This window comes from Stegostoma tigrinum, chromosome 8 (assembly GCF_030684315.1).
Source record: "Stegostoma tigrinum isolate sSteTig4 chromosome 8, sSteTig4.hap1, whole genome shotgun sequence".
NCBI lineage: Eukaryota > Metazoa > Chordata > Chondrichthyes > Orectolobiformes > Stegostomatidae > Stegostoma > Stegostoma tigrinum.
In genome coordinates this window covers 6,014,892-6,038,731 of record NC_081361.1, presented here as the reverse complement: position 1 = coordinate 6,038,731, position 23,840 = coordinate 6,014,892, and the positions used below count along the sequence as shown (strand labels likewise).

General features: G+C 42.9%; 1 protein-coding gene across 4 annotated transcripts in view; it reads left to right on the top strand.

Annotated features, from left to right (window-relative positions):
- Positions 1 to 23,840, top strand: part of rabgap1l (RAB GTPase activating protein 1-like) — a 444,915-nt gene that overhangs the window by 307,446 nt on the left and 113,629 nt on the right. For all 4 annotated transcript variants that reach the window (XM_059647710.1, XM_059647711.1, XM_059647709.1 and 1 more), the window contains 2 exons: positions 16,846 to 16,920; positions 21,373 to 21,498. In XM_059647710.1, coding sequence (XP_059503693.1) covers positions 16,846 to 16,920; positions 21,373 to 21,498 — 201 coding nt within the window. The remainder of the gene's footprint in view (positions 1 to 16,845; positions 16,921 to 21,372; positions 21,499 to 23,840) is intronic.

The following is a 23,840-nucleotide window of genomic DNA, read 5'->3' as shown; positions in this document are numbered from 1 at the left end:
ATTCCCTTTTGCTTTTATGCTGTCCCTGACTTTCCTTGTTGCCTTGACCTCCCTTTAGTATGCTGCTTCTTCCTTGGGATGAATTTATGCTGTGCCTCCTTCGTTATCCCCCAGAAACTCCTGCCGTTGCTGCTCCACCATCCCCTTGCTTGTTTCCTCTTCCAATCAACTCTGGCCCGCTCCTCCCTCACTTCTTTGTAGTTATCTTTACTCAGTTGTATTACCATTGCATCTGATTCCACCTTCTCCCTTTCTAACTGCATATTTATGGTCACCGCTCTCTAAAGGTTCCTTCGTCTTGGCTCCCTAATCAAGTCTGTCTCGTTACACGTCACCGAATCCAGAGATAACACAGTGTGGAGCTGGATGAACACTGCAGGCCAGGCAGCATCAGAGGAGCAGGAAAGCTGATATTTTGGTTTGGGACCCTGCTTCAGAAATGGAGTAGGGGTAGGAGGCTCTGAAATAAAAAGAGAGAGAAGCGGTGAGGCTCTGAAGGTTGATGGGATGGTGATAGGTGAGTGCAGGTAGGCAGTGGTGGGGCTTGATCAGTCAGTTGGGAAGAATGGATAGGTGGGAGAGAAGACGGACAGGTCATGGAGACAGGGATGAGAGGGAGGGTTGGCCATGAGATGAGGTCGGGGGTGAGGAAAGTTTGGAACTAGTAAAGTCGACATTGAGACCATTGGGTTGTAGGCTCTCAAGGCGGAATATGAGGTGTTGCTCCTCCAGTTTCCGGGTGACGTCATTATGACCCTGGAGGAAGCCCAGGATGGAGATGTTGTTCAGTGAGTGGGAGGGGGAGTTGAAGTGGTTCACAACTGGAAGGTGTTGTTGTTTGTTGCGAACCTAACGTTGGTGTTCTACAAAAGCGATCTCCGAGCCTCCACTTGGTCTCACTGATGTAGAGGAGGCCACATCGGGAACAGTGGAAACAATGTGCAGGTGAACATCTGTCTGATGTGGAAGGTTTTTTTTGGTGCCTTGAATGGAAGTGAGGGGGTAGGTGTAAGCGCAGGTATAGTACTCCCTGCAGTTGCAAGGAAAGGTGCTGGGGATGATGGGGCTAGTGGGGAGTGTGGAGTGGACGAGGGAGTTGCAGAGAGAGTGGTGCCTCTGGAAGGCAGATAGGGGTGGGGAGGGAAATATATCTTTGGTTGTGGGATCAGATTGCAGGGGGCAGAAGTGGCGGAGAATGATGCAAATCCAGAATTGCCTGTTCCCTAGTGGCCTCTACCACAAGCTGCTCCAGAAGACTATCTCGTAGACATTCCATGAATTTCTTTTCTTAAGATCGCTGCAAAATTGGTTTTCCCTGTCCATCTGCATTTTGAAGCCCTCTGTGACGATGGTAATGCTGCCTTCCTGACATTGCCCTTTCCTATCTCCTGACATATTTTCTTTCCCACATTCTTAGTACTCCCTGTATGTAACTCCCATCAGGGTCTTTATTTCTTGAGGGACCTCAACTCTACCCCCATTGATTCCTTCTTGCTACTGTTTTAATTTCATTTCTTACTAATGAGGCAACAATGCCCCCTGCCCATCTGCCTGTCTTATCAATAGAATATGTGTCATTGGATATTTAGTTTCCAGCTCTGATCCCCTTGCAGCCACATCTGTGATACCTGTCAAATATGCAAATTTCAATCTGCATTGCAATGCAGTGTTTCGTATACTGCTTTCATTTAAGTTCAAGACCCTCAATCCTGAGTTGACTGCCCCCTTCTCACAATTGCCCTGGTATCTGCTGTCCCAGAAGTTAGATTCTTGATTCTTTCCATACTCTCTGTCCTATTACTACTTCTGGAAACTTCAATAACCTCCACTTAATCCTCCATTTGTGACCTTCTCCTGCCTTGAAGTTTTCCTTGCAACTGAACCCACCGCCCATCACTCTTTAGTTGAAAGCCCTATCCACGGCCCACGTCATGTGATTCACAACTCTGGTCCCAGCATCATTCTGACGGAGCCTGTTCCAATGTAACAGGCTCCATTCTTCCCCAGTGCTGGTGTTAATGTCCCATGAATTCGAACAAGTTTCTCCCATTTTCTTCCACATCTTTGAGCCGCACATTCACCTCTTTAATTTAGTTGACCCTGTGCCAATTTGCTTTGGCTCAGGTAGTAATCCAGAGATTATTGCCTTTTTGGCTCTGCTTTTTAATTTAGCTGCTCACATTCCCTTAGCAGAAACTCTTTCTTCTTTCTACAAATATTGTTGGTACACACGTGGACCACGACAACCGGATCTTTCCTCTCCCACTCCAAGTTCCTCTACAGCCCAGGTGAAATATCCTGAACCCGAGCGCCAGGTAGGCCGCACAGCCTTTGGGACTCTCCATCCTGGCCACAGAGAACTTGCATCTATTCCCTAACTATTCTAGGTGGCACGGCGGCTCAGTGTTTCGCACTGCAGCCTCACAGTGCCAGGGACCCAGGTTCGATTCCAGCCTTGGGAGACTGTCTGTGTGGAGTTTGCAAGTTTTCCCCGTGTCTGCGTGGGTTTTCTTTGGGTGCTCCTGGTTCCTCCCACAGTCCAAAGATATGCAGGCTAGGTGGATCGGCCGTGCTAAATTGCCCATAGTGTTCAGGGGTGTGTGGGTTATAGGGGGATGGGTCTGGGTGGGATGCTTCAAGGGGCGGTGTGGATTTGTTGGGCTGAAGGGCCTGTTTCCACACTGTAGGGAATCTAGTCTAATCTGTCCCTAATTACAACTACATTTGTAGATGTTGGTGTGCTTTCTGAGCTGGGAGGTTTGATAGCATATGTTTTGTCCCCTTATTAGGTGACATCTTCAATTCTGTGGAGCCTACCATGAAGCGCTGTTGTCTTGTGCAGGTTTGAATTTATTTGGTCTGGTTTTTGCCACTTTTGGTAGGTGCCGGTTCCAGCTGTGCATTATAATGGTCGGTGTATTGGATCTAATTCAGTGTGTTTGTTAATGGAGTCTGTGGATGCGTGCTTAGCCTCCAAGAATTCCCTGGCTACCCTCTGTTTAACTTGTCCAATGATAGTAGCGTTGTCCCAGTTGAAACTGTATATTTTGCTCATCTGTGTGCATTGAAACCAAGGACATCTGGTTGTGTTGTTTAATTGCTAGCTGGTGTTTTTGGATGTGGGTTGCTACTTGTCTGCCTGTTGTCCCAAGTAGTGTTTTGTGCAGTCTCCACATGGTGTCTTGTAGACTACATTCGTCCTGACCATGGTATCTATTGTGTCTTTAACTCTGGTCAGCTGCTACCTTAGTGTGTCTACTGGTTTGTGTCCTGTCATGATTCCTAGCGGCCTGAGTACTCTGACTGTCAGTTCTGAGGTTTTTTTTTACAACTACGTTTCTCTTTTCTCCCCCCTCTTGAATGGCTCCCTGTACCATTGTGCTGTGGTCAGTTTGCTTATCCTGTCTACAGCCTCCACTCTCATCCACACAGGGAGCAAGAATCTCAAACCTGTTAGACAAGCTCAAGGGCTAAGACACAGATGTTTTGAGTGGATTAAGTATAGGCAGAAAGCAATATTGTGAAGATCAAAAATCCGAATCGCAAGGGTGGGTTGAATTATCTCTCTTAGCTCCTTTTGATTTCAGCAATGATGACACATTGTAGTCTGTAAGGTAATGGTCATTCTTCATTTCGGCTATAGGACCTTGTCCTTTTTCTTGGTGGAATTCATACTTCTAAGCTGGCTTGACTTTCTGCCTTTCACTTTCACTTGCACTCGGGATGAGAGAAACGTTTTTAGTTAGGTGACTCTGGAGGTCTCTGGCTGCCCTGCCATTTGCAGCTTTGTTAAAAAAAACTGTAGCTGAACTAATTGCCTGTCAACTCCAATACTCTTGGTGCTGCTCTATCTCCTCTGCTTCTCAAAGCAACATTATCTTATAGAGATGAAAGTGGGCCGCTCTTGATTTTATTCCAAGTTGAAAAATTCCCCTGTTAGTTCAACCATGGAGCAGTTCAACTTCCATTTCAGTTTTATATTCAGAAAGGGGAAAAAAAACAGTTTGTCCCTTACACACACCCTCCCTCATAGCAGTATGTACCATATAAAAGATGCACTGCGGCAATTCACCAAGGCTCTTTCGAAAGCACCTTTCAAACTCAGGACGGGGAGCATCCAGAGGGTCAAAAGCAGCAGATAATGGGAACACCGCCACATGCCAGCTCTAATACAAGCTGCTGACCATCCTGACTCAGAAATATATCATCATTCCTTCAGTATCGCTGGGTCAAAATCATGAATTGTGGATCTGTTGTCACCAAATAGGTTATAATGCTTCAAGAAAGCAGCTCACATTCTCGAGGGTAATGAAATGCTGGTCCAGCCATCAAAGGTCTCATTCCCTGAATGAATAACATAGAAAAATCCCTTTGTACCTTAAAAATGTGCAATCTTATTCCTTTTAAATAATACTCTGCTTTTATATTTTTGAACTCCTGAAGATCTCCATTCATTTATGTGCTGAAAATTTTGTCAAACATTAAGATTGACAAGTCGCCAGGCCCGGACCAGATTTGTCCTCGGCTGCTTTGGGAAGCGAGAAATGCAATTGCTTCGCCACTTGCGAAGATCTTTGCGTTCTCGCTCTCCACTGGAGTCGTACCTGAGGACTGGAGAGAGGCAAATGTAATTCCTCTCTTCAAGAAAGGAAATAGGGAAATCCCCGGCAATTATAGACCGGTAAGTCTCACGTCTGTCATCTGCAAGGTGTTAGGAAGGATTCTGAGGGATAAGATTTATGACCATCTGGAAGAGCATGGCTTGATCAAATACAGTCAACACGGCTTTGTGAGGGGTAGGTCATGCCTTACAAACCTTATCGAGTTTTTTGAGGATGTGACTAGAAAAGTTGATGAGGGTCGAGCTGTGGATGTGGTGTATATGGACTTCAGTAAGGCATTTGATAAGGTTCCCCATGGTAGGCTCATTCAGAAGGTCAGGAGGAATGGGATACAGGGGAACTTAGCTGCTTGGATACAGAATTGGCTGGCCAACAGAAGACAGCGAGTGGTAGTAGAAGGAAAATATTCTGCCTGGAAGTCAGTGGTGAGTGGGGTTCCACAGGGCTCTGTCCTTGGGCCTCTACTGTTTGTAATTTTTATTAATGACTTGAAGGATGGGTCAGCAAGTTTGCAGACGACACAAAGGTCGGAGGTGTCGTTGACAGTGTAGAGGGCTGTTGTAGGCTGCAGCGGGACATTGACAGGATGCAGAGATGGGCTGAGAGGTGGCAGATGGAGTTCAACCTGGATAAATGCGAGGTGATGCATTTTGGAAGGTCGAATTTGAAAGCTGAGTACAGGATTAAGGATAGGATTCTTGGCAGCGTGGAGGAACAGAGGGATCTTGGTGTGCAGATACATAGATCCCTTAAAATGGCCACCCAAGTGGACAGGGTTGTTAAGAAAGCATATGGTGTTTTGGCTTTCATTAACAGGGGGATTGAGTTTAAGAGTCGTGAGATCTTGTTGCAGCTCTATAAAACTTTGGTTAGACCGCACTTGGAATACTGGACGCCCTATTATAGGAAAGATGTGGATGCTTTGGAGAGGGTTCAGAGGAGGTTTACCAGGATGCTGCCTGGACTGGAGGGCTTATCTTATGGAGAGAGGTTGACTGAGCTCGGTCTCTTTTCATTGGAGAAAAGGAGGAGGAGAGGGGACCTAATTGAGGTATACAAGATAATGAGAGGCATAGATAGAGTTGATAGCCAGAGACTATTTCCCAGGGCAGAAATGGCTAGCACGAGGGGTCATAGTTTTAAGCTGGTTGGTGGAAAGTATAGAGGGGATGTCAGAGGCAGGTTCTTTACGCAGAGAGTTGTGAGAGCATGGAATGCGTTGCCAGCAGCAGTTGTGGAAGCAAGGTGATTGGGGTCATTTAAGAGACTGCTGGACATGTATATGGTCACAGAAATTTGAGGGTGCATACATGAGGATCAATGGTCGGCACAACATTGTGGGCTGAAGGGCCTGTTCTGTGCTGTACTGTTCTATGTTCTATGTTCTATGTTCTATCTTTGTGGAGAGAAGGCCCCTCCTGTTCAGTCTTTGATTTTTATAACCTGTCAGTATTCATATCATCCTTGTAAATACTTTAGAGCATCTTTTATATCTTATTGTAAATATACCCAGTCACTCTGTGAACCTCCTTCAAAACGTTCTTACAATCTTTCAAAGTAGCTGATATTTCTCTGGCAGTGCACATCCAACAATGCAGTACACAAAAAGATATTAAAGCCTATCTCTGTCATTGAATATGTTAAGGAAAGAAGTTGATTGATTTTTGGCTTTGACAGAATTGCGTGGGCAGGTGAAGTTGAGATAGATTATCAGCCCTAATCTTGTTCAATGGCCAACCTCTGCTCCTATTTCTTCTGCTCTTACACAAAACTCCAGCGGAATAACTGGGAAGTCAGGGATATATTTTCACTGTTCATTTCAGATGTTTTATTTGACATTGGTGTCTGTGATAATTGAGATATCAGTGCTTTTACCCCACTTGTTCACACTTTATATTAATGACTCAGATGAGGGAACTAAACATAATATATTCAAGTTTACAGATGACACAAAACTAGATGTGATTGTGAGCTGGGAGGAAGGTGCAGTGTGATTTGGATAGGTTGAGTGAATGGGAAAGTTAATAACAGATTAAGTATGATGTGGATAAATATGAGGTTATTCACTTTGATAGTAAAAACTTGAAGGCATATTATTTTCATAATAGTGATAGATTGGGAAATAGGAGATGCATCAAGACCTGGGTTTATACCAAGTCGCTGAAAATAAGCATGTAGATGCAGTAGGCAGTGAGAAAACCCAATGATATATTGGCCTGCATAGCAAGAGGATTCGAGAACAAGAGCAGGGATATCTTGCTGCAATTGTACAGGGCTTCGATGAGGCCACATCTGGAGAATTGCTACAGTTTTGGTCTCCTTATCTGAGGAATGATATTCTGACTATGGAGGGAGAGCAATGAAGATTTACTGGACTGATTGCTGGGATGGCAGCGCTAACTTATGAAGACAAACTGGGTTAGTTAGGCTATATTCACTGGAGTTTAGAAGAGTGAGGTGGCCCCTATAGAAACCTATAATACTCTAGCAGTACTCAATAGGATAAATGCTGGAAGTATGTTCCAGTGACTGGGGCATTTAGACCAGGGGTTACCAGTTTAAGGGTAAGGGGTAGGCTATTTAGGTTGACATGATGAGAAATTTCTTCACCCAGACAGTGCTGAGTCTGCAATGAAACACACTGCTTTAGCAGGCAAGTTTGTAACCTCTCCAGTCTACTTAAAGTATGTAATAAGATCTTGAAGAGGATCAGCAAAGTAGATGTACAATGAATGTTTCATCTTGCAGGGCAATCTAGAATGAGAGGTCATAGTTTTAGGCTAAGGAATGGCAGATTTAATTCAGAAATGCAGAGGAATTATTTCTGTCAGAGGGATGTGAATCTGTGGAATTCACAAACCCAGATTGTGGTGGACACCAGGATGTTGAAGGAGTAGACAGGCAGGTTTATAATTAGTCATAGGTTGAACAGTTATGAGGAGTGGGCAGGAGTTGAGACTGAGATAAGATCAGTCATGATCGTATTAAATGGCGGAGCAGGCTCGTGGGGCTGAAAGCCCACTCCTGCTTCTGGCTCTTATATCCAGTATTTCTCATTCAATTTTGGGGGTTGTTCTTGTCTACTGCAACTGCTAGGATAGTCACTGCATCTCCAGCAATGACATGACTCCTGTTCGCAGAGCCATCACACCTGGAGGCCCCACGACAGATATTTATTTTCTTTATTCATTCATGGGATGAGGGCATCGCTGGTTAGAAAAGCATTTATTGCCCATCCCTAACTGCCCAGAGGGCAGTTTAAAGTAAACCACATTGCTGAGGGTTTAGAAACACAGATCGGCCAAACCAGGTAATGATGGCAGTTTCCTTCCCTAAAGGGCATTAGTGAACCAGATGGGTTTTTCCAATATAACAAGGTGTAGACCTGGATGAACACAGCAGGCCGATCATCATCATAGGAGCAAGAAGGCTGACGTTTCGGGCCTAGATATGTGACAGTGGGTTCATGGTCTTCATTAGATTCTAAATTCTAGATATGCTTATTGAGTTCAGATTCCACCTTCTGCCGTGGCAGGATTTGAACCTGGGTCCCCAGACCATTATCTGGGTCTCTGGTTTAATAGTCCAGTGGTAATGCCACTAGGCCATCACCTCCCCACATGTTTGCTCATTGTAGAATTTCGGTCAGCTTCTACAAGCCAACAATCCTCACCAGCTGACTTTGCCTTGCAAATTCAGCTTCTCATTTAAGACGAAGTGATGTATGCAGGCCTAGTATTGTTGCACAGATCAGCAAATGCAATTAAAATCTCCCCTTCTCAATTACCAGCTGCTTTCTCAGATAGCTGATCTTTTCTGTTTACAGCCCAAGGAAAATAATAGAAGGTACCTTTCACATTGCCTTGCAGCCAGTGATGGAACAGGAAGCGCACCTTGTGAATATGCTCCAGGGTTTCTCTGAGGTTGAATCCTCAGAGCTTCTGCTTTGAATCAACTTTATAGTAAATATTAAGATATATTTTGTTACATTCAGACATGATTTGTAGTCATCATAAATATTAAGTGTGCTAATAATTAGTAACGAGACACAAGTGTTTTTGGATGTATCACATCCCAGCGTGGACAAAGGCCATTCAGTCCCCCATTACCTGTTACAGCTCTATGAAAAAGTTTTCCATTTAGTTCCAATTCCATGCGCTTTTCCATCACTCCCTAATTTTAACCCTTGAAGTATTTATCCAGTTCCCATTTGAGAGATACAGTTGAATTTGTTTCTACTGCCCCTTCAACCTGCATGGTGTGTTGCGTGCTTGTTAAGCTTCACTAGCATTTTGAAAATCAGTATGCATGCATGCCTTTGCGGCATTATTTAGTTTTCTTGACTAGTAGCTGAACCCCGTTTTCCTCCTTTCAGTTCTGAACATGTTATTGGCCTATAGTTGCTCCCATTTCTTTTTGCCAAGCGTGCACGCTTCAGGTCTAACTTGAGATGGTGAGTGCTGGCAGCTTGTTTGGACATGTTGGGCATCAGATCACTGAAGGGTAATCCTGTTCCTCAGCTGATGTGTGCCATTTGAAGCTTCAGTTTACTATCACTGTAACATTTATGAATACAGTGTGCTTTGAAATGGGTGTATGTGCTTTGACATTCTCTATAAAGGTGCTTGCTTGGCAGTGTTGTGTCGAATCAAAGAGTTGCAATAGCCCCGGATGTCATTGTGCCTCTGCATAATTCGAGACCTGAGTCTTGAGCCGCAAAGTAATGATGTTAATGACAAACCAGTCAAGGCAGTATTTGAACGTGGAGAGCCAATTGAGTCATCCTGCACTGTCAGCAACCTATCTATCTTATAGGTGTGCCATTACTTCTGTGGTGTAGCTGGGATCCCAAATTATTCCACATTATTGTGATCTTTTATCTTTTTCCCTCCCACCACCCACGCCTCTATTTCTCTTTTTTGGCTGGTGTGTCAGGTAAGTCGGTTCCTTTAGCTGCTGTCTGTAAAACGTTAAGACAGCAGCCATGGGTTGAAAGTTGAGTATTCAACACCAGCTTCCCTAATCCAGCGGTGGGAAGCCAAGGCCCTGTTGTGCCACATTCCTGACTCTTAACTGTTTCAATAACAACAACTTGTATTCATAACATACCACAGCATGTCTCAGAGGTATTCTAATGTGAGGTTTGGCCCTTACATTCCCACCATTTGTTACCCAAAGTGTCCAACCTTGCAGCACACAGTATTCCCTTGGCCAATTGGAAAACAAACAGCTTATACGTCAGCCAATTAAAAGATTACTGCTCAATCCATTGTATGATTTTTGCAATCACACCAATGCGTTTTACAAGTAATAAATGAAAGAATTTAGAGAATTGGAAGAACTGAAGTAGATTCTCACTTCTTTCTAATTTGCTTTGATTTTGCTCCTGGATGTTTTGTTTGCACTGGTGTCTTGGGTATTAATTTTTAATTCAAGAAAACTCCAGAAATACTTTCTAATGTAGGAAGCTCCCTGAGACCCCTTCATCTTCGACTGCCTATCTATCGCTTTCCATGGGAACGTGTATAGACACATGGAACAAATCTGTGAAATTAATTCATGGGATATGGGCATCGCTGGCTGGGCATTGCTTGTTTCCCGTCTCTAATTTCCCCTTGAGAAGGTGGTAGTCAGTTATCTTGTTGAACTACTGCAGTCCACATGCTGTAGGTAGACCCATGATGTCATTATGGAGGAAATTCCAGGATTTTAACCCAGCACTAGGGAAGAAATGGCGATATATTTCCAAGTCAGGATGGTCAGTGGCTTGGAGGGTAACTTGCAGGGGGCAATGTTTCCATGTATCACAATGGCACCCTGTGAAGTCATCCCTTCTTAAAGTCCACTTCTATGGGCACGTAAATCATGTGGGCCTTGTATCCAGGAAGAAATGCTGATTAGCTATTCTTCTGGGGAAATCTCTTCTGTGTTTTGGAAGCAAATGGACGGTTTAAAGAATAATTGTTTTCAACCCAGTATTCTTCTTACATGCCTATAAGTTTAGAGACCAGCAGTCCATTCACTGTAAACATATGTTGTTGCCATTTTCCTCCAATTATAAATGCCTTACACCTTCTGTACAGCAAAAAAAACCCAAAGAGCCTCCCTTTAACAGCTGCATCATTCAGACTAATTGGGCAGACTTAAGAATTGGCCACATGACCCCCTTTCATTTCACCCTAAATTAAACACAGTTCTGAAACATCAACTTGCAAATGTCATATTTCTAGGTTATTTGGGACTGACCACCAGTAATTTGACAGTAATTTCTGTTGCCTGTGCTATCTGCTTAAAATAGATGTCTCACTGCTTGGTCCGTTCTTTGTGTTCTTGAAGTGAATAGGCGAAAAGAATATTTGCTGCCTGCTTCGGTCTGAAATTGTAAATATGTTGTGCTTTTAAACAGGCAGCACTGATTAACCACATTGGAAGCTTTTTAATTCCTGTGCATTTGATGGTTTAGTAACAACCAATACAGCACGTAAGGAGTGGCAACCTGTGGGGATGAGGTAGCGCAGGGACAGACAGCACAAAATGGAAGATGTGACTGCAGCTTGGGAGTGCAGAGCCTGTCATGGTGTTCATGATTGATTGTGAATGCGGCAGTTAAGGAGAATAAGTTCTTTACCACACAATCTGGCCTTTGAACAGTGGGGTTGAAAGCAGCTGGATTTATTTTACACTCAATGCATTACTTTGAGATCGTATAAATGTTTACTCGTATCAAGAGGACTAAGAGTTTTGCTGAATGATGGGATGTATAAAATAGTTTCCAAGCTTATTCGATAAGACACCAGTTTTGTTCATAGATTACTGAGTTAGCCCAGATAATATTTTACACATCCCAACATTCTGAAGGATAATGCTTAATTTCAGTGAAAGCTGGGAATTTGACTTTTACAGGTGTGGTCAGGAATATGCATGGATTCCTCTTCATTTGAAACTTTTAGATAATTTTCATTACATCCGATGTCTTTAACAGCACACTTTCATTACTAGTGCAGATTATCAGATTCCAAGGAAGGCAAAAATGCTTAGGCTGGAGGCCAAACTAACATTACTGGGCAACTGCTTGAGTAGATGTTCATTAATCTAAGGGTGAGAGCTGAGGAACTGCACTAAATAAGTCAGTCACCAGGAATTAGAGAACTTTTTTTGATAATGTCAATCACTTCCTCCGTACCATCCTGACTTAACTTTCCAATCATCTCATCATCATCCAGTGTTGGCAAAATAAATAATAAGAGTAGTAGAGAGGAAATAATTTGATTGTTCTGTGAAAGAATTGCTATGGACATGTTTGGCTGAATGGCCTTCTCCTGTGCTAATCGAAATACCAAGATAAGTGGGAAATTCTTTACAATCATGTTGAACAAAGCTGATATGAGGGTTTGAACGATTGTAGCTTACATTAACTTAACAGTGTAAAGGTCAGAGTAGGCACCGAATTTTGTGAAATGTGTAAGTGGTTCATGTTTCCTTCTTACAATGGGGCTTGGATTTTATAACTTAGTAAAGAACAAATTCACAGACGTGGGGCTTGGCTCAACTTTGAATTATTTCTTAAAGTAAACGTCTTAATGCCTGGATCCAAAATCTCTTTTTTGGACGAAATGATTAAAAAAAACCTTGATTGGTTTGACCAAGTTAAATCTGTACCCAGGTGATTGAGGGAAAGGTAGATGTTAGGATCAGTGAATCAGAAAGAAATGACAAGTAGAGATAGATAAACGAACATAATGGTACTAATGGGCTGAAGTGCATTGGTTTCGGTGCAAAGAGCGTTATAAGTAAGGCAGATGAGCTTAGAGCCTGGATCAGTACATGGGACTACGATGTGGTAGCAATTACAGAGACTTGGTTAAGAGAGGGACAGGATCAGCTGTTGTTACTGCATCTTTCCAAAATCTGCCCTTGTATTTCTTCATCAATGTTTCAGTGGCTTTTGGGAGGTCCTATAGCATAATCCTATCAGTGATTGTACCCATCTTATTTTTGAGCTCTACCCATATTGTCTCAATTTTCCAGGGTTTCATTCTTTTAAAGAGATGGAGGAGTTGCACTGCAAATCAGGAAGAATGTCACATCTGCACTCAGAGAGGACATACTGGAGTGCTCATCCATTGAGACAATATGGGTAGAGCTCAAAAATAAGATGGGTACAATCACTGATAGGATTATGCTATAGGACCTCCCAAATGCCACTGAAACATTGATGAAGAAATATAAGGGCAGATTTTGGAAAGATGCAGTAACAACAGGGTCGTCATAGTGGGTGACTTTAACTTCCTCGATACTGACTGGGATTCCCTTAGAGCAAGAGGTTTAGATGCCCCAAGATGGTTTTTTAAAACAGCATGTGGATAGCCCAACCAGAAGAGGGACCATATTGGACCTTGCGTTGGCTAATGAGTCTGGTCAGGTGACTGACCTTTCAGTGGGAGAGCATTTTGGTAACAGTGATCTCAATTCCTTAAGTTTAAGATAGCTGCGAATAAAGATAAGTCAGGACCTTGCAAGAAGGTACTAAATTGGGGGACAGCAAATTGTCAGTATTAGACAGGAGCTAGAGAGTGTAAATTGGGAGGAGCTGTTATCAGGCAACCTGTGGGACATGTGAGAGTTGTATAAAGACTTGCCGATCAGAGTTCAGAACCGGCATGTTCCAGTTATGAGGAAGAACAATGATGGCAAAGTTAGGGATCCTTGGATAATGAGCGCGTTTGTGAATTTAGTCACAAGGCAAAAAAAATGCATTTGTAAGGTTTAGGAAGCTAAAATCAGACAAGGCCCGTGAGGAAAACACAGAAAGCAGAAAAGTACTCAAGCAGGGAATTAAGAGAGCAAGGAGGGGCCATGAAATGACCCTGGCAAGTAGCGTTAACGAGAATCCCAAGGCATTCTATAGATACATTAAAAACCAAAGGATGACTAGGGAGAAGGTAGGACCACTCAAAGATAAGGGAGTGAACTTGTGTTTCGAGGCAGAGGATATGGGTGAGATCCTAAATGAGTACTTTGCATTGGTAATCACCCAGGAGAAGGATGTGAAGGATAGTGGTATTTGTGTCATGCATGCTAATATGCTAGGATATTTTGAGATCAAGAAAGAAGGGACACTGACTGTCTTGAAGAGTATTAGGTGGACAAGCTATTGGAGAGATTTTTTTACGGATAGGATTTACATGCATTTGGAAAAGCATGGCCAAATTGGGTGTAGTCAGCATGGCTTTGTGCGGGGCACGTCATTACTAACTGACTGAATTTTTCAAGGAGGTGACAGACGTGTAGAGCAGTGGATGTTATTTACATAGATTTTAGTAACACTTTTGACAAGGTCCCTGATGGCAGGCTCAACTAAAAGATTAAGATGCATGGGATCTGTGGTGACTTGGTGACATGGATTCAGAATTGGCTGGCCCACAGAAGGCAAAGTATTGTGGCGAAAGGGTTTTCTTTCTGGCTGGATGTCCATGACTAGTGGTGTTCTGCACGGATCCGTACTGGGACTTCTGCTGTTTGTGATACTTGATTGGAATGAAAGTGTAGATGAGTAGGTTATTAGATTTGCAGGTGATACAAAGATCGGTAAAGTTGTGGATAATATAAGCAGTTGTCAAAGAGTACAGCTGGATATCGATAGTTGCAGAGAAATGGCAGATGGAGTTTAATCCGGGTAAGTATAAGATGCTGCACTTTCGGAGATCAAATATTGAGGAAAAGTGTACGGTTGACGGCAAGACCTTGAACAGTACTGAGGTATAGTGGAACCTTGGGATTCAAATTCATAGATCCCTGAAAATAGCCATGCAGTTGATAGGGTGGTAAAGGAGGTGAATGGCATGCTTGCCTTTATTGGTCAGGGACTCGAGTGCAAGATTCAGGATGTCATGTCGCAGCTTTGTAAGACATTGGGGGGGTTAGGCCCCACTTAGCATATTGCATTCAATTCTGGTCACCACATTACAGGAAGGATGTGGAGGCTTTGACAAGGGTGAGAAGATGTTTACCAAGATGCTGCCTGGATTAGAGGGTATGAGCGAGAAGGAAAGAATAGAAAAACTTAACAACAAAAACAACCCTTCTGAGGAAGGGTCACCAGACCTGAAACATTAACTCTGTTTTCTCCGTCTCAGATGCTGCCAGACCTGCTGAGCTTTTCCAGCAACTTTGTTTTTGTTCCTGATTTACAGCATCTGCAGTTCTTTTGCTTTTTTTTTAATAGAAAAACTTAATTTGTTTTCTGTGGAGTGGCGGAGGGTAAGGGGAGACTTGACAAAAGTCTGTAAAATTTGAGATGCATCAATATGGTTGATGATCATAATCTTTTTCCCAGAGTTGAAATGTCTAATACTAGGGTACGTGCATTCAAAGTAAGAGTGGAAAGTTCAAAGGAGACATGAGGGGCAAGGTTTTTTAACACAGAATGTAGTTGGAGTTTGAAACATATTGCCAGGCTGGTGGTGGAGGCAAGTATATTAGGGATGTTAAGACAGATTCCCTACAGTGTGGAAACAGGCCCTTCAGCCCAACAAGTCCAAGGGCAGGCAGAAGGGATTAGCATCATGTTCGGCACAACATCATGAGTCAAAGGGCCTGTTCCTATGCTGTATAATTGTATGTTCTATGATTTAGCCTTGGCTCCCATCTAAAGCACACAGTCGCCACAACATATCAGAAAACAACCTTTACTGAGAAACCACAGGCAAAATCTCATATTTCTGCCCCAAACCTTACTTAATTCAGTCCTAAAACCCCTGTATTTGTGTGACATAGTTTGGAACTGGAGGAACACAGCAGGCCAGGCAGCATCAGAGGAGCAGGAAAGCTGATGTTTTGGGTCGCGACCCTTCTTCAGAAATGGAGGAGGGAGAAGGAAGCTCTGAAATAAATAGACAGAGGAGGGGGGGATGGGGAAGGTAGGTGGGATGCTGCTAGGTGCGTGCAGGAAGGCAGTGGTGGATATTGGCCTGTGAGTTGGGAGAATTGGATAAGTGGGAGAGAAGATGGACAGGTCAAGAGGGTGGGAATAAGTGGGAGGGTTAGTTGTGGGATGAGGCCAGGGGTGGGGAAATTTTGGAACTAATAAAGTCCACATTGAGACCATTGGGTTGTAGACTCCCAAGGCTAAATATGACACTCTAGTGTCTGGCTGGCATCGTTGTGGTACTAGAGGAGGCCCAGGATGGACATGTCGTCCAGGGAGTGGAAGGGGGAGTCGAAGTGATTCGCGACTGGAAGGTGTTGTCATTTGTCACACACACAGTGCAGGTGCTTTACAGAGCAGTCTCTGAGCCTCCATTTGGTCTCACTGATGTAGAGGTGGTCACACTGGGAACGGCAGATGCAATAGACCACATTAGCGGATGTGCAGGTGAACATCTGTCTGATATGGAAGGCTTTTTTGGGCCCTTGAATGGAAGTGAGGGGGGTGGTGTAGGGGCAGGTGGAGCACTTCCTGCGGTTGCAGGGAAAAGTCTTGGGAGTGATGGGGCTAGTGGGAAGTGTGGAGTGGATGAGGGAGTTGTGGAGCGAGTGGTCCCTCTGGAAGGCAGATAGGGGTGGCGAGGGAAATATATCCTGTATTTGGCTGTTTCCTTTTGATTATCTTATTCTCTCAGCCCCATTACCCTCAAAAGCTGTATGGCAATTCCCCACCTCCCCTCTCCAGAAGATATAAAACATCCATCTCTGAACATTAACTTCTGCGGCTGTGTGATGCCTGTCCTTGGCATATAGAGTCCCTACACAAGTATGAAATATGAGCTGTCAGTGAGCATGTGTTAATATATAAATCTTTCAACAATAGTGAGAATTTTTTTTTACACAGTTCCGAGAGAGGAAACATGTCGATTGCTAATTGTTAATCATCTGCCTGCCTGTTTAAATGTGTGACAGTTGTTTTTCGAAATAAAGTGTTTATTTATTTAGACTAAAAATTCTACTGCAGACTAAAAATATCCAGATTCTCTCTAGGTGTCAGAATTCTGGAATTTTACTGACTTTTGTTCGTGACCTGATTGAACAAAGTATCCTAACAGTGTGACTGTTGCCCCTCCTTTAAAAACCGTGAGAATACAGGTTGAAAATGTGTCGGATGCTTTAAAACTGTGAGCTCATGTGAGGACAGTCGTGGTGGGGGCACATCTTTACAAAGTGGGGGCAGTGTTGTGGAGTTGGCAAATGATCTTGGTTTTCAATGCTATTTTGTTCTTCTCTGCAGGCATACTCTGTGTATGATGAGGACGTTGGTTATTGCCAGGGCCAGTCTTTCCTTGCTGCTGTACTTCTGCTGCATGTAAGTAGATGGTTTGACTTTAGAGAATTTTGTGCCACCATGTGTGACATGTCAGCAAGAGCTTCTGACCTTCATCCGCAGTGTGGCAATCACTTGCTGCACGTGTAGCTGGCCAGTCAACCGGTCATTAAATTAATGAGGGAGAGCCAGGTTGTGTTTTGAAATGGTCCTGCAGGTTACAGTAAATTTGCCCCCAATTTACCTCACATGAGAAGGTACTTCACAGTTGTCATGTGGCTGTCTGCCACAGGAATGCATGGAACTCACAAGTGAAGAAACTCCACCCGGTAGTGAAGTTCCAACCCGCAGGCATTCACTGAAGCTGTGGCTGCTGATGCCAGGCAGGACGTAATTCCCCCTCCCTCACATCAAGCTTTCTCAAAAAAAAATGATGACAACCAGATCATCTGTTTCAGCAAAGATGATCAAGAGCTAAATGTTAATTGTTCAGGACACCCAGGAGAACTGCCCTGCTCTTCTTTAAAATGATGCCATGGGCTCATTTACATACCCTGGGAGGTAGACCAAACATTGATTTAATGTTGCATCCAAAAGATGGCGTGTCTGATGGAGTGGCACTCATTTCACAGAATCACAAGCTTGTTAGAATGCAGAAGGAAGCATGTACTGCCTCGCTGAATTGAGCATCATTACTTAGTGCCATTCTGCCTTTTCTCAAAGGTCCTGCACATAGTTAAATAATCATCTGCCTGCACTCTTGAATGCCTTAAATGAACCTGCCTCCACCACATTTCCAGGCATGGTAGTCCAGACCAAAACCGCTCCCAGCCTAGGCCTGAAACGTCAGCTTTTGTGCTCCTGAGATGTTGCTTGGCCTGCTGTGTTCATCCAGCTTGACACTTTGTTGTCTTGGATTCTCCAGCATCTGCAGTTCCCATTATCTCCGATCCCAGTGTGCTGCTTTTGCAAATTACTTTGTATCTTTGCCCTGTCATTCATGATCCTTTTATGAGAGGGAACCTTTTCCCTCTATCTACCCCTTCCAGTCTCCTTTTGATTCTGAAAACTTCAATCAAATCTCCAGAATCTTCTTTCAAGACTCCTAAAGCTTATGTTTTCAAATAAATCAGTTGGACTATAACCTGCTGTCATATGAAATCGCTTCTCAACTTTTATCTCTCCATGGAACACAGTCCCAATCTCTCCGATCTACCCTCATGTTGGAAGTTCCTCATTGCTGGGTAAACCTCTTCTGCTGTGTTTCCAATGCATTCCCATCCTTCCGATAGTGTGATTCCCAGAACTGGACACACTGCCTCAGCTGAGGTCTGACTGGTGTCATATGCAGGTTCAGTCTAGTTTCCCTGCTCTTGTGCTGTTTGGCCGTATTAATGACGCTTATGATACTGTATGCTTTATTAATTGCTCACTCTATCTGTCCTGCTACCTCTAGTGACTTAGGTAGATCTGCACCTAAGTCACTTTGCTCTGCACAGTTAGGATAATGCCGATTTTTTTTAATACGTAGTCTAACTCCATATTATTTCCACCAAAGTGCAGTTTACAATGCTTCCGTGTTTTGTCTCATTTACAAATTTGGAAATTGTCCCCTGCACGTCAAGATCTAGATCACTAATATAAAATGTCCATTAAAGGTTACTCTTTGTTTTCTCACTGTCAACTGATATTATATTCATATTACTAATTCTTCCTTTTTATCTTCATAAAAGGTTTTTTAGAAATCTGGCGTGTGGAATTGTGTCACATAATATATGTCACACCAAAAGCATTGTCCACATCAATTCTCCCTTAACTCCCCAAAAATCTCCAGCAAATTGGTTAGACACTAATTTCTGTAAAAAAAAATGGTGCTGGAGTTTCTGAAAGAATCACGTTTTTCCAAGTGACGATTGCAGTAAATGATCCTCAAATACTTTTTAAAGAAGTTCCCTGTCAGTGAAGTTAAACTGCTGGTTTATCTTAATAAACTTTTCCTGAACAAGAGCACAATGTTTGCAGTTCTCCAGTTGCCCATCACCCCCCTGAGTCCGGGGAAGACTAAAAGTTGTAGCCAGTGACTCTACAATTTCCACTCTCTCTTCCTTCAATATTCTTGGATCATTTGATTCCAGTGTCATATAACTTTAAATACCACAATTTGTCCAATACCCCTCCGTATCAATTTTAAACCTTTGAGATGAGAGTGCTCCCTCCTCTGTTACTATAGCCTTGGCAGCACTTCCTTCCTTTGGAAAGAAACATTCAAAATATTTATTTAATACTTCACGCATGTTCCCTGCTCCATTTGTAAATCTCATTGGTTGTCTCCAATTAGCCTTACCCTTCCATCCACCACACTTTCGCTTCTTTTGTGTTCTGTAGTGGACATCGCAATTCCCCTTTATGTGAAATGCCAGTCTTTATTCTTAACCTCTCTTTGCTATTCTTACTTACATATTCACCTCACTTCTGAGCCTTTTACTTTCAGCTTGGCTCTCAGTTGTATTTTCTACCTGACATCTGTCCTAAACAAATGTTTTCTTCTTTCTCTACTTCCACTTGCATCATAAGAGCTCTGAATTTGTTTTCCCTACCTCCTCCTTTCGAAAGAGTATATCTCACCTGGCTCAAACCATCTCTTCTCTGAAAGTACCCCATTGCTCAGCTACTGTTTATATTGCCAACCTTCGGTTTCAGTCTAACCGTTCCAGCTGTTCTGTTGTCCTATTGAGCTCAGCTCTCGCGCAATTAATTATTACTCTGGGTTGTCCTTTGTTCTTTCCCATTGTCATTCTAAACCTTATGGTACAATGATCATGGAATCCTATAAGCTTCCCCTGCTGAACTTGATCTACTTGGTCCATCTCATTCCCAAGAACCCAAACAGTTCCTCTTTTCTTGTTGGACTGGACACACACTGTGGTAAAAATTCTCCTGAATGCAAACTAGGAATGATCACTGAACAATATGATTGTACCATTTTTGTTCCTTAGCTTTTGCCAAGTACATTGTGCTATTGAAATCTCTTTTACATCCGTTTTCCCTATTACTGCACTGAACTCCATAGCCAACAGTGCTAACTCCCTTTCTCCCTTTCCTGTCTTTTCTGAACATCTTGTAAACAGGATTATTTAACACCCATTCCTGCATAGTCTTCAACCATGTCTCTGTTGAAGCCACAATATCATCATTTCACCCGGCCATTTGCACCCATACCTCAACAGACGTATTGACTACATGCTGTACATTTACAAATGTGTCACCCTGATTTAGATTTATTTCATTTCTTTCTTTCTGCAGCTTCACCTATTAGTTTACTATCTGTTAATGCTACCTGCCTTTCCCTGAATTCTTGTGCACCCGGGTAGTATTTCTGACATGTTCTCCAGGTTCTCAATTCCCTACCTTCCCTTTTCCACCCACGTTAGTTTGAAAACTCCACCGCCCACAGCACTAGCCAAATGTCATCCAAGAAATTCTGTCCCAGGTTCAACTCTTCCAGCTTGCATGGGTGCCATCTTCTCTCGAGCCAATCTCAGTGTCCAAGAAATCTAAAGGCCTGTGCTGTATTTCTAAGTGCGCATTCATCTGCCTTGTCCTCCCATTTCATTTTTATCAGTATCCTGCACAGAAACCTATATAATAAGAGGGTTCTTAGAGGAAATCCTGCGTTACCTACTTTACGTTCTTTAACTGCTTGGAGTTACCCGTTCTCTAAATGCTTGCATGCCTCTAACCTGCAGTGTGACCATGTCTCTGAATGTGCTATCCATGTAGTTCTCTTCCTGGCAGATATACGACATTGACTTCAGCACCTCTGTGCTGAAGCTTTTACAGCAGGTGATCTGTCCTGAGTCTATCTTGGTCATGTGCAGTGTCCAAAACTTCCCATTTGCCAGAAGATGGGCATATTGTACCTTAATATTACTTTTGTACTGTTTGCTTTCAACTCATATATCTTGTGTTGGGTTGTTTTATAGATTTATAGATTTACATATTTCCAAAATTTCCTGACTTTGAAATGTAGTCCCTAGCAGCTTCTGCTCATAAAAGAATGTCTTCTATTTCCCCTTCACTGAATTCCCACTCCCAACACATCAACTCTCCTGCACCTCTGATGCTGCCTGGCCTGCTGTGTTCCTCCAGCTCCAAGCTTAAGATCTTGCATTTAACGTGACAGTAAAAGCACCTATTCTCTCATGCACCAAATTCTCACTTTGTATCAACTTCCCCAAGTATGCATTTTCTTGTCTCAGTCTGCCGTAGTCTGACCGTGTATCCCTTTCTGACCAAACTGCGCTTGGGGTGCCTGTCTAGACTTTGTGCTCAGTGTCCAGAATGAGCCTTCAAACCTATGCGCTCAGCCGAAAGTGCTACCTGTGAGTAACAGCAAACACTGGTGGCTCCAGGCCAAACAAGGATATTAATCTGATCTGTGCAGAGGGTACCATGGCTAACAAATGCCATTCTGACCTGAATATCTATTTGTAGATGCCAGAGGAGCAGGCGTTCTGCGTCTTGGTGAAGATCATGTATGATTATGGTCTCCGGGAGCTCTACAAGAACAACTTTGAGGATCTGCATTGCAAATTTTACCAACTGGAAAGGCTACTCCAGGTAGGTACCATGTACCTGTGTCACTGTGTCCTGCCACACACTGATCTAATTGGACATTTTGTGAGTTTATTAAATGTTGTCTTGTATTTTTCCTCAGAATTAAAAATTGCTTTTCAATTTTCATTTGAATGGGTATTTGGGATGAGATGTATTTCTCTGCAACAACATGTGGGCAGTGTTTTACTGCTGCCACTTCAGTGAGTGTTGAGCTGGTAGTGCAGTTCACCGACCCCCTTTTGGAACCTCGTTTACCCCTGTTCAATAATTTCAAGTGTGATAATGTTGCCAGTTGTCACTAGTCCTCTTTTGTGATGGAATATTTTAGATCTACTTGAGAAGATATATGGAGGCTTGTTTGTATGTTTCTTCTGAAAGACAGTCCCTCTAGTAGTGCAGTACCCTCTCAGTTGCACATTGGATGGTTGGTCTAAATCATGACTTATGGCTTACGTCTTCATTTGGGGCTTAGGCTTGAAATCACAACCGTTTGACTCAGAATCCAGACCCGTGGTAGCCATCATTTCTAAGATTGTTAATCTCAAACCTGAATGCATGGGTGGACATTTGAATTATTAATGTCTAAAAGGTTCGGCTGCAGGCTGTTCATGGAAACTAAAATTCTGCAATGATTCTGAGTTTACGTGTATCAATGTGGCAGATTGAATCAAGCAAGGAGAACGTTGGGGTGCACGGGACTGCGAAAGAAATTCATTGGAAATTGATATTGATTGAATGACCTATTGCTAAAGCCATCTCAATGAAAAGGCTTTGGTCTAAACCCTAAAGGGAAGTTTGGAAATTGTAAAGCAGTCAGAAGTATCACCCATCCAACACATGAATAGTGAGCCCAAGTGTGGGAAAACCCTAGCATGGAGCAACTGTAAGCTATAGAAGGAATGTGATGTCTACCCTTTAACTTTATTTCATTATTTTCCTAATTTGTATTATGAAGAATTTTTCTTCGTTTCTGTATTTTTGTACCAAGTCTATTTTAGTATAATGAGAACTGCAGATACTGGAGGCCGGAGCCAATATAGTGTGGACCTGAAGGGACATAACTGGTCAGACAGCATCAGAGGAGCAGGAAAGTTGATATTTTGTGTCAGGACCCTTCATCTAGACATCCTGATCCAACACGTCGACTTGCCTGCCCTTCTGTTGCAGCCTGACCTGCTCTGTTCCTGCAGCTCCACACTGTTTCAACCACTTTATACTTAAGATGGCACTGTATATGGCAACATTGCCAACTTCTCACTCTACTCCTGTACTTTTGTACTTGAGTACACATGATAATAAAACCTAATTCTAGTTCTATGTACTTCACCTGTCACACCTTCGGAGTTACAGATTCTGCCTCACACCTGCAGATATCTGTGCCAGTGTTTTCGCAAAAGATAACTGTAAAAAAAAGCTAAAAAAACATAGTTTTGGATGAATTTGTGTTCTCAAAAACTTAAAAAAGAAAATCCTGATTTATTTATGAAATATAAATTTTAGTCACTTCATAGTTCTTACCCTGAGTGTTTATAATGTATATTATTGTTCCTCTTTGAGATTTGGTATTCTTGCAATTCTGACCGGATGAGTACAAGATGAAATGCTTCAACAGACTGTAAGTTTTCTTAACAATGCTATGATTACTTTGTACAGAAACAGGAACAACTATAGTACCTACAAATGGAGTAAAACCTCTGCTGCTCAGACTTGCTGATAGCATGAGCAGTTGATGAAGCTTCCCATTTATTAGGGTGGTACTACATCAATGCCACTTTCATCCATTTCCGGAAATGCTTGTGTGGTAGTAGAACAAATGGGAATGCAGTGAAGTGTTCAGCAGTGAACTGCATAACTTGGTAACCCGAGCTTCTCGTTCTGTCCACAATATTGCCATTTCTGTACTCATGCAGTGTTTACAGTACACTGAGTACACCATTCAGTCTATCAAACCTGCACCAGCTCTTTTGCAATGGCAACTCAGCTAGCCCCACTCCCTCCCATTTCCCATTTAGTCCTGCACATTTTTTTTTAACCCACCAAACTGCTTATTCTCTCACAAAAGCCATAATTGAATCTGCCTCTTTCACTCTGCGAGGCTGTGCATCTGGATTGTAATCACTCACAATGTGAACAAACGTTTTCCTTGTGTCACCTCTGACTTTTCTGACAATTCCTTTCAATCCATAGCCTGTGTTACTCGATCTTCCCACTAATGGGAATGGGTTCTCTCTATCCACACTATGTCCTTCATAACTTTGAACAATTCCATCAAATCACCTTCTCTTCTTGAAGGAAAACAGTCCAGTTTTTCATTTAGATGATTGGCTGATGGTTTCTGGTCACAT